General features: G+C 42.2%; 2 protein-coding genes across 2 annotated transcripts in view; both read left to right on the forward strand.

Annotated features, from left to right (window-relative positions):
• Nucleotides 1-18: 18 nt before the first annotated feature.
• LOC125518296 (glutamate-1-semialdehyde 2,1-aminomutase, chloroplastic) lies at nt 19-2990 on the forward strand. The gene is made up of 3 exons (XM_048683183.1): nt 19-302; nt 1084-1257; nt 1724-2990. Exons 1-3 carry the CDS (start codon nt 126-128, stop codon nt 2789-2791), a joined length of 1419 nt encoding a protein of 472 aa, XP_048539140.1. The 5' UTR covers nt 19-125; the 3' UTR covers nt 2792-2990.
• A 2164-nt stretch (nt 2991-5154) lies between these two features.
• The window catches only part of LOC125525434 (MADS-box transcription factor 51-like), a 42055-nt gene continuing 32489 nt past the window's right edge, over nt 5155-14720 (forward strand). The window contains exons 1-2 of the mRNA XM_048690446.1: nt 5155-5660; nt 6597-6696. Coding sequence (XP_048546403.1) covers nt 5362-5660; nt 6597-6696 — 399 coding nt within the window. The 5' untranslated portion in view covers nt 5155-5361. The remainder of the gene's footprint in view (nt 5661-6596; nt 6697-14720) is intronic.

A 14720-nucleotide genomic window follows, 5' to 3' on the forward strand; every position in this document is an offset into this window, starting at 1 on the left:
ACGTGGGCCAGGGCCATGGCCGAGTTCTTAAGACCCAATCCCACCAAACCCCTCACCAATTCTCTTATCCCCTCCTCATCTTCTCCCCGCACCCGACGACATCGCGGGAGAAGGAAGGAAGCATCATGGCCGGAGCAGCAGCAGCCGCCGCCGCCGTGGCCTCCGGCATCTCGATCCGGACGGTCGCCGCTCCTAAGATCTCGCGCGCGCCTCGCTCTCGGTCGGTGGTGAGGGCGGCCGTTTCCTTAGGCGAGAAGGCTTACACGGTTCAGAAATCTGAGGAGATCTTCAACGCTGCCAAGGTGCTATATCTCCCCTTTCTCTCTTTCTCTCTCTCTGTGTCTGTCTCTCTCTCTCTCTCTCTCTCTCTTAGTGCCGCGTTTGAGATTTTCTCTTCGCGGTTCATCGGGGGAGGAAAATGCGGATTTTTTCTGAGTGCAATTGTGGAGAGGCGTGCGTGTGTGACCAACTTCAAAAGTTCTCGGGTAAACTTGGACAAAATTTGCATGTTTTTGTGTCTGGTATGCGAATTGAAGGCGTAGTATGACTAGATTAGAGGTTGAAAATCAGGGCCCTTGTGCTGCCTAGATGGGCAATGTCAGCATTTGGCAAGGTCAAGGTCAACTGTATTCTTAGACCAGATTGCTAGGTGTAGGCAGAAATATTAGCATAGACACAACATCGATCGTCAAGTTTCACGCACAGAATTAGTCTCTGTGTACATGGTGGGCAACTACGTGCATGTTTGATTCTGCTACCTGCATTTACAACCATGATGAGAATATAAGGTGGAATGGTTGCCATAAGTAGTTGGATCCGAGAAATGTAAAAGTGGGCAGTGCATTTAACCATGCTCTTAGTCATGTTTTTGGTCTTAGATAAGTAGTTGGCATAGTGCGTTGACAGATGTTGAACTGTTTGGTGCTGCTCTGTTTGGATTTAGTGAACTATCATGAGATGGCGCAGTCCATCCTCATCCAGAGCATCGTTACATTCTTCTATTATTTGAGATCTTACTCACATTTTATTTTCATTATTATCTGATGTGGGTGTTTTACTGATTGATGTCTCACTTCTTCACAGGAATTGATGCCTGGAGGTGTTAATTCACCAGTCCGTGCCTTCAAATCAGTCGGCGGGCAGCCCATAGTTTTTGATTCTGTGAAGGGCTCTCATATGTGGGATGTTGATGGAAATGAATATATTGATTATGTTGGTTCCTGGGGTCCTGCAATCATTGGTCATGCAGATGACGAGGTACATCCTACCCTCCGTCCCAAAATAAGTGCCGTTGACTTAGTACAACTTTGTATTAAAGTTGTACTAAATCCGCGATACTTATTTTGGGACGGAGGGAGTATTTCATAAAATGTATGGGGTGGAATGTTTCTACCTATATATTTTGAACTGCTTTATTGTTGCCCAGAGTGAATATTTGATGATTGAAAGGCTTGGTAATTTCTTTGTTGTACTCGGTAGGATTAATTTGACTAATCACCATTTTTTCCATAAAAGAAATACCACTAGCTTAAGTACATGTGTTATTCATTAGATTGTGTGATCAAACTGCTGGAATCGCCTAATACTATCTCAGTTCAAAACTTTTGAGGAATCATGAAGTTAGGACTAAACATATCTTGCTTTATTTGGAAATCGCAAGATAGAAACTGACTGACCATTCTGAACCAAATTCAGCGTTACTAAATGCTTGTGTTTAATTCAGGTGAATGCTGCACTTATTGAAACTCTGAAGAAGGGAACTAGCTTTGGTGCTCCATGTGCGTTGGAGAATGTGTTGGCTCAAATGGTCATCTCCGCTGTGCCGAGTATCGAAATGGTTCGTTTTGTAAACTCAGGAACAGAAGCTTGCATGGGAGCACTCCGCCTTGTGCGTGCATTCACTGGGAGGGAAAAGATCCTCAAGTTTGAAGGCTGTTACCATGGCCATGCAGATTCCTTCCTCGTTAAAGCAGGCAGTGGTGTTGCCACCCTCGGCCTCCCAGACTCCCCTGGAGTGCCTAAGGGAGCCACTGTTGGGACTCTAACAGCACCTTATAATGATGCTGAGGCAGTTAAAAAGCTGTTTGAGGATAACAAAGGGGAAATTGCTGCAGTCTTCCTTGAGCCGGTTGTCGGCAATGCTGGCTTCATTCCTCCGCAGCCTGCTTTCCTAAATGCTCTCCGTGAGGTGACCAAACAAGACGGTGCACTTCTGGTCTTTGATGAAGTGATGACTGGTTTCCGTTTAGCTTATGGTGGGGCACAAGAGTACTTTGGAATCACCCCTGACGTGACAACCTTGGGGAAAATTATTGGCGGTGGTCTTCCAGTTGGTGCTTATGGTGGGCGGAAGGATATCATGGAGATGGTTGCTCCAGCAGGACCAATGTACCAGGCAGGAACCCTGAGTGGAAACCCTCTAGCTATGACTGCCGGAATCCACACTCTCAAGCGTCTGATGGAGCCTGGCACCTATGAATACTTAGACAAGGTCACCGGTGAACTTGTCCAGGGTATATTGGATGCGGGTGCTAAAACAGGGCACGAGATGTGTGGAGGACACATCAGAGGCATGTTCGGATTCTTCTTCGCAGGTGGCCCAGTGCACAACTTTGATGACGCCAAGAAGAGCAACACCGCAAAGTTTGGGAGGTTCCACCGTGGAATGCTGGAAGAAGGCGTGTATTTGGCACCATCCCAGTTCGAGGCAGGTTTTACAAGCTTGGCACACACAACCCTAGACATTGAGAAAACCGTGGAGGCTGCCGAGAAGGTTCTTCGTCGGATATAGATGATTCGGATTGCAAACCTTTTGGAGCTCTTCCTTCTGTTGTACTCTGTTAGTTTGTACGTGGCTGAAGTTTAGTTTCGTATTGTATTTTGTTGTGCAGCAGCAGCAGCAGTATATTGTCTCTAGCCCATTTCTCTTCTTCGGAATTAGCATTTGGGGTGATTTTGTCTTGGCAATAAAACTTTGGCTACGACCTCAATTTTCTTCTCCTATCCCATCTACCTGTTCAATGGATATTTTTGCACCAAGTAAAGAAACCAGCAAATGTAACCGTTGTGTCGTTGCGTGCCTAAAGATGTTGGACTAATGGTGCTGGTCGCTGTACATCTTCTTGTCTCGCTAAAGCCAAAGAAGGAAAAAAAACAAAATTTCTACTTGAGCACGTTATGTCAAATATCTTACCCCATGTAGTGCCAAACAAACCAAATCTCCCCTATTTCATTTTCAGATATGATGCTCTTTTCAGGTTGACATCGTGCTTGGCTGGTGATATATATTCCCTTTAACTCACTCTCTTGTGCAACTTGATTAGGTCCGTCCAATTGTTAGGATACAAGTGCATGTTGCAAAGGTGTGGGGGTCTCTTTCATCAATCGATTCCATCTTTTTCCACACAAAGAGAAGGCACATCATTCTCTCTTTTTTTTAATCATGAACAAGCTGCCGCCATCGCTCCCTTAATGGAGCCGGCCTATCAAGAAATCTTCATACAAGTGCCCCTAACCACCAACATTCTCGACCTGTAGTCGTCACCATTGAAACCATAAATTGATTTGAAGCGCATGCCATCAAATCTCGTTGTCTTGCACACATGGTGAGAAACCCTAACCTTATTGTCCCAATAAGACTGCATGAATCTATGTCAAAACTCCATCAACTATGTTCCAATGAACGAACTCAAGGAGGATCGGAGCCCGAAAGATCAGCTCGAAGATGAAGCGCCACCATCCGCCACCTCACCGCTCCAAGAGAAATAATAAACTCTAACGTAAACTACTAGCTGAATCGAGGCACCAGGAGGCTGATTGGTTCACGCCTATGGTAGCCTTGCCAAAATTGGTCACCCCAATAATGTGGAGCAGGTTTTCGCTGCCAGCGATTTGCCAACGCGCGGGCATACAGAGTAAACCGGCTGCTGAAATATTGGCGTGGATCCGATATTTTGGTATCCTCCAAACGCATGCCAACTCTAATAGTCAACGTCAATTAATTAGTAGGGCAGCCCCCGGCTGTAATCTAAATGCCCCTCGAAACTCCCCACCCTATTGTCAGTTGTTGGAGTGGCGAACAGGGGAGGCGGGTCCTCGGGAGTGGAAGGAATAGATTGATTCGGGAAAAAAAAGGCCTAGAAACCCAAGGGCACATCATTCATTGTGCTCAATGCTTAATTTTGCGGATAAAAGGAAAATACACAAACACACACGAATACATCATCATGCGGAGCGTCCTCTAATCACAGTTAGAATTAGGTTAGAAGGTGATAGCTAGTTGTCAATTGGCAACACTCATCTCTTCGGGTGTTTGTTGGCTTTTCTTTTCTTCAGAAAAACTTTCGACCATCAAACATCATGCCAACATAAAGAACATAGGAAGTAATAAAAATATATTTTATCCATGTCCCTAGGGCACCTGGCAACACTATAAACACGGGAGGACTCAATGGGGCAATCATCGCCCCTTCCTCACGGGAGTCATACAAACTCTTTTTTTCATGCTTGAAGTCAGACAAATCTTGTTATAGTAGACAGTCGAGAAGTCATCAAGCTAAGACCCCAAGAACCATCATAGCATTTTCTCAAAAAGAAAGGACCATCATAGCAGAACAGCAAACCGTCTGATACAAAGAAGACATCCCTTCCTTCCGATCTCTTCACCTTGTGTAAGTACCAAAATCACTTGTGATAATTTTACATTATGGAGAATGATGCATAATTCATTTTTATGCAAATTCTGGCAAACTCTTGGTTATTCATGTTCAGATTAGTACTATGTCCTGTTTGTTGATTGTTGGTAATGAGACCGCTAACCGCTCATGCCGATCGGTAGCATGCTCTATTTGCTGTATTGCATATACTTACGAAATAAAATGAAACATCTGCGCGCGCGCTCTCTCTCTCTCTCTCTGTCTCTCTCCACCAGAATCGACCTGTTCTCTTTTTTCTTGCTGCTTGAACCGTTGATCGCTCGTAACGAAGACATGTGATCCGAACCGTCCAATTCAGATCCAACAAAGATAGGCCCACAAGGTCAGCGAGACACAAAACAGCGAAACAGCGTTGTTGCGCCGCTGCGAAGCTACACGTATTGGGGGTTCTCAGCCCGAATTCTCAAGTTTTGGCGCCGAGGGGGGCCAGGGACCCGTGTCCCGCAACTGGTGCCGTACCCATCCGATGGACAGGCCCATGGAGCCCCTCGTCCTGCCCTCCACAGCTTTCGCTTGAATCTCTCTCATTCTCCCCCCCTCCCAAGTTAATTCTCCCCATCTTTCTGACCAGCTGCCACCAGCCTCCTCGGCTGCTCGCTCGGCTGCGTTTTGACGGGTAGCTAGCTAGCTAGGGCCTTGGCTGGGAATGGCGGAGGATGTGGGGAGGAGGAGGATGCAGCAGCAGCAGGAGGAGGAGGAGGATGAGCGTTTGAAGGCGGCGGCGGCGGCGGTGGAGGAGGGAGGAGGGAAGATGAAGAGGAAGCGGGGGAGGGTGGAGTTGCGGCGGATAGAGGACAGGACGAGCCGGCAGGTTCGCTTCTCCAAGCGGCGGAGCGGGCTCTTCAAGAAGGCCTTCGAGCTCTCCGTGCTCTGCGACGCCGAGGTTGCGCTAGTTGTCTTCTCTCCCGCCGGCCGCCTCTACGAGTTCGTCTCCTCCGACACCAGGTATACCGTATATCCGTATGTATACTTTATACTAATCTAAATTTTCTCTAGTCAGCTATCTTTTGTAAGTATCCGTGTGTTTTCTGCTGTTCTTGGCAGCTAGTACTTTTGCCTTTTATCTTGCACCGGCGCTCTTGCATGTTCTTGTTTCGGCCGAGCACACACAGTTTGGTCTAGAAAATCATTGCCAACTGCCGCGGATCGTGTTTAGGAGCCCGAGTTCGCGATGTTTAGTTCTCAAACTGAAGGATCTGTGCGTATATAGCCCGACCAAAAATATGATATGTAGCTGCCCATAGCCACGCCGGATTATTTTTCTCTGATTTTATGTTGCATTTCTTTGTTTCCACGGAGAATGATTTATTTCCCACAGGCGTATCATTGGAATTTTGGCAAAATTAAGCTGGGCGTCCTTCTGTCAGTCTAGTTAAATATTTCTCTGTGCCTAAAAGCTCCCACTGCACCTGCACGTCGCGAGTGCCTTTTTCCGTAATATACATTCAGCAGCTAAATATGAGATGCAGCAATCCTGCTGTAAGACTGTTATAAGTTACTGTTAACTGTGTACATGTTGCCCCCAGTACGTACTACTTGTGTGCCAACCTTAAAAGAACACACACTAGTTCGAATACATGCATAATATCACTCGTATATAAGTGCAAATTATTGCATTTCTACCACCACTGTATACTTTTCTACGCAGATTATGCCATTCTCTTTTATTAGCATTAGCATACATATATAGTTCTGATAGTGAAACTGCCCTTGATTTTTTTTAAAAGCCCTTTTGTGAAGCTAGTGCCGATCAATCGTGTTCTAGTGTGAAGTTATCGGATCAGTTTTTCTTACCTTGTTAACAGATACAAAGTATTTACTACAGTATGTTATTACACTAGATTCACTTTAAATTTCCTATTTCTATTTTATTTTTTGCAGCGTTGAGCAAATTTTTGGTCGATGCAAGGACATTCCCGACACGGTAATTGATGATCTGAATATAGCAGCACGAGATTCCAGGGGTTATTGCAATATACAGGTAAGGAATATGTATGTATGTGTGTACATGTTAGGTTAATTAATTATTCTACCAGCTTCATAGTTAGATTCATGTTTGTATTATGTATATGTTATTTTGGGTACACATATGAGTAATTAAACAACTTATTGTTCATGTGCTATCTGCCAATTGAATTCATGAGCCTAACTACATATACTCCCTCTGTTATTATTTACTTTGCATATAGGTTTGACCTAAGTCAAACTTTATAAAGTTTGACTGAGTTTATTGAAAACAGTATGAACATTTACAGTTGACAAGTATATATAATGTGAAAATATATTTAATGATGAATCTGATGGTATTGATTTGGTATTGTAAACTTGGTCAAAGTATTCAAAATTTAACTTAAGATAAAACTAATATGCAGAGGGGGTACATGTAAATTATCTCAATACTGATGCACATGATTCTCAAATTGATCACAATATACATGTGAGGAATCTTGTTGTGTGCTAAGGTTATAGGGAGGTAGAGGAAGGGCTCTTGCGCTGGAGGGACAATATAAGTGTTATTCTTCTGATTCTAGCTTGCTTTATTCCTCGTAGGGAGTCCTTTTTATTAGAGGACTAACCATCCAATCTAAGTAGCAAGCTGAAAGATATATTTTTAGATTAAACAATACACTACTTAACATAGGAATTGGTATCTCTTTAATATCATAATTGGGAGTTGCCATGGTAGGGCCATGTACTAATGTACATAACATCACACCCCTCCTAGAGATGCAACTCGTCCTTAAGCTGCTAGGTGGGGCGACCATGGTTGCAATCTGACGAAGTCCATTAACAATATGTGATTTCACTGCACCTCATGTCTCGAACTAGATAGTAGGGCTTTGGTCCTGTGTTTGAAGTGGAGGCCCTCCTGGCCTAGGGGAAGACATTGTATTACTCTGTTCCAACACGAAAAGCCTCGTTGCTAGAAGATGTGGAAACTCTATTGTCCCATCTTCATTGGTATGTCATGTTGGGAAACATAGTAGAAAAAAAATTGCCCTACGATCACCTAGGAACAATATGAAGATGCATATAAGGTTTGGATCAACAATTTTTACTGACTCCGAAATGCAGCGGAAGTAGATGAGTCGGTATAGGTCGTACTTTGAGTCCCTTGAAACGTTGATGACGATCCCTCGAACAGAAGACCAAAATCACGACATGTGTACTTGGTTGCAAGCATACGGTCTTCATGATCCGGCAGCGCTTTGCCGTCCAGGGCAAATCGTCGCTGTAGAATTAGAGGGAGGAGATTAGAACCACACATGGCTTCTAATTATGAAGATTAGAGGAACTAGGTCTACCTCAAATTAGATCAACTAGAACTAGAGGGGGCTCCAAAACTTGTATCATCAAAAGGGCCAATATCTCAAGTATATATAGGTTAGAGGGGGGAGACTGGCTTCCACCAAGGAGGGAAAGACCCTCCTTGGGGTGCTGACCAAGGGGGAGGAGTTGGACTCCTCAACTCCTCCCCTAGTCCAATTCGGGGGCCCCAAAAGGAGGGGGGGGCACTTCCTATTGGGCCACGGTGGCCCAATACTCCTTCCACCACTAGGCTTTTTAAGGCCCGTTGATATTAAATTAAATATAAAAGCCCTCTAACAATCATTAGAGAATTTTACTATTAATGTAACACATCTGGAAACATTTTCCACCTATACATTATTTATCGATAATATCCGGTATTGCCCGATAAACTCCGAAACCCTTCTGGTGACCCCGAAACACTACCTGTTCCTCTTGAAACTATTCCGAATATTAATGAAACAATTGCACATATAAATCCTCGATACTCTCATCCTACTAACACTTAGGAGATCATGATTACCTTAAGCTTGTGATCCCGTAGGTTCGGTAAATCATAGACATGAACGAAATTCCTTCATTCAATGATCGATAGCGGAACCGGGGACGTCCATATCGATCCCTATGATTACACGAATGGCATTCGAGTGAACCTTTGGTTATCATGTGATGTTCCCTTTGCTTTGCGATACTTTACAAAACCCGAGGTGTGTCGGTATCCTCTTGAGTCATGCACATGATCATTATACCGTCATCCTCGTTACCGGTTTTGTTCTACTTTCTCGTTGAAGTGTTCCAGCATCCCCGTGACGTAGTCACCTGTGTCTGGCCATATGATGATTGATGCCGTCACACCGAGAGGGTCCTAAGAATATATTTCCATCGTCGGAGGAGCAAATCCCACTCTCGACTATCTAGTCTCTTGTCAAACTTTCTGATGGACCTGTAAGTTGTCATTCGATCACCGTGTTACATATGAAGTTTGAGCAACCCTAAAGTTCACTGTACTATAGGAAGTGACTACGATACTCTCATGGTCTAAGGAACTAAAACACATACTAACACTCCGAGTTATAACAATTGATTTCAGATGATATTATCTCAAAGTATAACAAACAAGTTTGGGTCGATTCAATATGATCATTCTTCTAACATCATACTCTCAATGTTCTTTTAGGACGATCGTTACACTTAACGACATCCTAAGATCCGGAAAACGTGATCATCAACAACACCTGAACCTGTTTTAGAGGCAAGACTAGGAACCTATACTTACCGTTTATCATTCCACAATGCATATGAGTTTTCCATTGAACCATTGATTCTAGGATCATACCAGTTATATCATAAAATATAAATTCTTAATTATGAAAATAGAAATATAATAATACAATATTATTGCCTCTAGGGCATATTTCCAACATGGCCTTGATGCTAACACACTAATTACTTGAAGGAAGTGTAATGGCCTTTTATCAAACCCGTGATGTATGAGGTTCCATTGCTCCTGCACGGGCAGAGGCCCACCAACATACCATCTCACACTCTGAATCATAGGCTTCTCAACCCGCGCCATGAAGTCCATCTCGTCCTTGAGATGCTAGTTTGTGAAGGTGACTAAGGTATTTAATTACCTGTACCTTGATTATCTATGAACTATCTAAGGTGCACATCATAAAAAGAGACATGGAAGATAAAATCGACTAGACAATATGAAGCTTTGCCCCCTAGAAGACAGAAAAGTTGAGGATCGTGATGTTGGAGAACATGCTACGCAAAACAAAACAAAATTACCATGCATGGACCAAACCAAGATACACCATTGAGTTGCAAGCAAGGAAATTAGACCCCCAAGAATCACGTCAAAGCAACAAGAAGTTGGTGATGTTAATGAAGTCCTCTGAATCCCGCATCAAGGTTATACCACTCATCCACGAGGTTGTTCTCCTTGCATAATTTTGCCCGATCAAACGCCAGTGTGTATGACATCTCCAAGGTATCCACTCATACACATGTAGACCAGCATACCAAGAGCAGTGGGAAACTACAAGATGGAGTAGCAGCAACACACTGGTAATTAGCACTATATCCAATCTAGAGGAGAGGGAGGGGAGGTGGCGCCCAACATGAGGGTGTGGTGGCCGGGGCGGCTTGGGGTGCCCTCCCTATGTACCCTGCCCTCTATTTATAAGTGGCCAAGGGGTGAGGCGGCCAACCCTAGGGGGATTCGCACTCCACCAGGGACTCGTTGATGGAGTCTAACTCCACCACATTGCCCCCACCAGGCTGCCTTGCCCCTCAAGCAAACAGGGGGTGCAAGCAGGCAGAGGGTCTTCTCGAATGTTCTAGAACATTACAAAACCTTCCAAAACTTTCACAAGCTTCAATCATATTCTAGAACCTTTCAGTACTTCCCGAAACACTTCTGAATATCACCAGAACACTTCCAAGATCCTTCAAAACACTTTCGAAACCCTTCTCTCTCATTCTCCATAAAATCATACTATTCCTAAATGTTGCTCTATGTTAAGCATGTGAAATGTTCGAGCATATGTGGACATGTCCGGAAAACCTTCCGATTAATAATCGTCAACGAGATCTGGTCACACATAACAAATCTCACATATCATCGAAGATCCTTATCGAGCAAACCTTCTATCATCACATGCAATTCCTTTTGCCACACGGTACATTACACAACCCGAGGCGAGACTTTGACATACCCTATAATCAACTCCTTGATCAGTATACCTAAGTATCCTCGCTACTTGTTTGTACTATTTTCTCTTCTCCATATTCTAGTATCCTCGTAACTAACTCTTTGGTCACAATACATGGCTAGGCAACGTTGGACACCGTGATAACGAGTGGGCCCAAAGTGTATCTTTCCATCGCCTGAGGGGCAAGTACAAATCTTGAAATATCTGGAACCTTGACATATTTTTTGATGTATCTGAAATTTACCTTTACAATTGCAAGTTATAGAATTACGTTTGATGACCCCGAAGCATAGTCTTATTTCAATCTTTTGCACCATAAGTGAGAAATTTTCAACTCTTCGCTTGGTATCCCAAGTGGGGAACCGAAATATGTCAAAGGGAATTCTCCTTTGCATTTGAGGGTTCTTATTAGAGCCTCCATTTTACCCTGTCGCACATTGATTGGGATCATAATGGTTTTTGATAGTTATCTTTGAGCCAAGTGTATCCAAACATAAGTATGGAGAGTGTCTTTAAGAAATACCAACTGCTTACCATCAGCTTGCACGACCATAAGGTTATCAACTATATGTTTATTTATTGTGAAATCATGGCATCTTGCATTAGACAAAGTAGTTTGGACTTTGGAGCAACCCTTGCTACATGGCCTTCTTTGAGACTAAAGAAGATCGATTGTTAGAACAAAAAGGAGAGGGGGAAAGGGGTCACCCAGCTTGTCTTGCAATAATTTTTTTCTTAGGTACAACATTAAGCATGACAATGGAGTGCTTGAAGGTAGAATCATAATGGCGCAGTTGATCCATTTTGTTCCAAATCCTTTTGCTCCCAAAATTTGCAGTATGGTATTGTGTTCAACTTTGTCAAAAGATTTTTCAATATCTAGCTTGAGGATTATGATCTCTTCTTTATTATTATTTGTGGCACTAATATAAATTTTTGAACCACTCCAAGCAATCTTGGATAGATCTTTCGTAAGGAAGCCATACTAGTTATTGTGTGCTTGTTTCAAGAAAAAATTATGTAGCCTGTTAGCCAGTAGCCTCGTAATGTTTAATAGAGAAGAGTTAAGTCGATTGGTTTGTAATCACTAGTGGAGATAGGAGTAGAAATATTGGGGATGAAGACAATAAAGGATAAGTTTGTGCTATCTAGAGAGACTGGTCCATCAAAGAAGTCTTATTTGCACAATTTGCGGTTCTTTTATGAACCTTCAATTAGAATTCATGTTTCAAACTTGATGTATTTGTCTCTCTATTTTTTATCTCCACTGTATATTTAAATTTGATGCATTAGCCCACACCAAACTTACAAGTTTACTATTATCAACTACTATTATTTGAACTTTAAGTTATAAATTACCTCATTACATCATACACATAGAAAGGTAAACATCAAATTCTGCTTTCAACTTTTCTGCCATGCAACCTGATAATTATTACTCTCTCCGATCGAAAAAATTGTCGTGGTTTTAGTTCAAATTTGACTATCGAGATCGAGGTCTAAGAGCTAGAGGGGGGGTGCGAATAGTCCCATTAAAGATTTCTACTCCAATTTCAATGTTGTTGGTAGTTTTTAGAACAACATAACTAGGACTAAGCAACCCAAAGAACTTAAGAAGCAAGCTGTCAAGAGTACTAGACAACAGAAGATTAAAGCTTACAAGTAACTAGGGGACTAGGATTAAGAGAATGTAAATGCTCGTGATGCGAATATATTTTCCCTTGGTTCAGATAGTTGGCGTAATCCTAAATCCATGTCGATGGAAACTTTGAATCCAAGGTTCTAAGATCACAATGATCCCAGATGTTTCGCCCACCAAGTGACCCATTAAGCACATACAACCTATTACATCATGGCTTGCATTAAGAATCCTCACTAAGGGTAGATCTTCACCAAATAGGTGATCTTCAAGCCTGTACAAATTTTGTAATCATTCACACGAAGTAATCGAAGGATCTAAGTGACTCCTAACCGTCTAGGCTATGACACCATCCAATAGTAACAAAAAAGCAAGGTTCTTTATAGGAACTCCTCAAATTACCTTCAAGCAAAGCTCTTCCATGAATCAAAGGTCCTATCTCACACAAGAATAGGATTGTTGTGTGATTGTGTTGTATGCACCCTTGTTGGACTCCTTAGAGTAGGAGTATGAAGTACGCAACAAGTCTTCCCTCAATGAGAAACCAAGATATCAATCCATGGAGATAACGGTATATATCCTGCAATAATTGAGTGCTTGCAACAAAAATAAAACTTCACTAGTGTCCCCAATAGTTCTAACAAGGGTGTCAACCTTGTTAGTCTTACTAGTTGCACAAGAAACTAAAAGATGATGTGTGATGAATATTTTTTCTATTTTTGGAATAAAACAAAACTAAAAAAAATATAACAACGTGTTTGGACTGGGGTTCATAGGTTCACCAAGTTTAAATTTGCAAAATACAAAAGTGTGGTAAGTAAAATAATCATGTGAAAAAGTGCACAATGAAATATCTCATGCTCATGCCAGATTAATGAATGTGTAAGCTCTTATATAGGCAATAAGCCCAAATACTATTAAACTGGGATCCTATCTGCATCTAATAGCTAAATAGCCTGTCTATAGATGGAGATCCTCTTCACATCATATGGCTTTAAATGTAAACATGAGTAATTGCATTTAGCAAGATGACATATTGCTATGTTTAGGGGACAATGAATCTTGTACTAAACCTAAACCTTGGTGGCAACAATTCAATACAAGCCTTTTTCACTTTCTGCCACTGCGGTCGGTTACTTGCAAGAGTGAACCCAACTATGCACACCTCTTCCACTATTGATTATCGATCTAAACTAGCCAAGAGTAGACAAGCAACTAGAAAGAAATAATCTATAGATCAAACAAAAGGCATACAATTTCAAACATAAAGAAATAATTCGTCACATGATCAACATCACCACTACGAATACATCAGATAAACCATAATCATTAGGGTAGCTCATATCGCTATTGTATTGAACATCTAAAACATCAATGTGGATAGATTACAACTTTGGCTACTACCATGAACCCGTATCGAGGGGCTTGACTACTCACAACTCATCTTGGAGCGTGGTGATGATTGCTTCCCCCTCCAGCAGAGTTTCGGATCAAGGCTAAAAACAAAGATTGCCTCGGAAACGTGATGTGGAGGCGATGAAAAAATGCTCCATAATTAGGGTGAAAGTTTTTGGGCATTTATGGGCCATCGGGCATCGGAGGCCAGCCGGGAGGGTCCCACAGGTATTAGGCGCCATGTAGGCGCCCACAACCCTAGAGCGCCTAGGCCCTATGGGACCCACATGGGGTGGAGCCAAGGCTCCAGGGTCTTCTAGTGTCTTCAAACTTCCCGAACCATTTCAATTTTAATTTTTCTCACACTTTCTCTAGGGATTTTCCTGAAATTACAAAAAATACCAAAACAAAATTAGGAACTAGCACTAGGCACATGATTAATATGTTAGTCTAATAAATTCAACAATAATTATTCCCAAAATGTATCTAATTAATAACAATATAGGGTGATTCATACAAAAATTATCCATATGTTTGAGACGTATCATGGTGAAAGATATGGACTTTGGCATCATGGATTCAAGAAATGTGCTTCTTGATCTTCAAAGAATCAAAGAAGTGACATGGAATCACCCAAGACCTTTTTCTTTCCTTTCTTGCATTTTATGTCCCTTTATATTTGGTGGCTGACGAATTGAGTAGAGTGGCTTGCAACAGGTGGAATGAGCAAGTGGACTATCATTTGAAGGGTATTTATGGTTACTGTTAGGAAATATGCAACTTGTATTTCCAGGTGGCCATAGGCTAGCATATATACACGTATAGGTGTAGTACAATAGTCAAAAAAAACTTAACTATAAAACGGGGAAAATACAAATAGGTGCATTACTAAATATATATAACTCTAACACCCCCTTCAAATTCATGGTGGATCAACAACTC

This window comes from Triticum urartu, chromosome 7, assembly GCF_003073215.2.
Source record: "Triticum urartu cultivar G1812 chromosome 7, Tu2.1, whole genome shotgun sequence".
Lineage (NCBI taxonomy): Eukaryota > Viridiplantae > Streptophyta > Magnoliopsida > Poales > Poaceae > Triticum > Triticum urartu.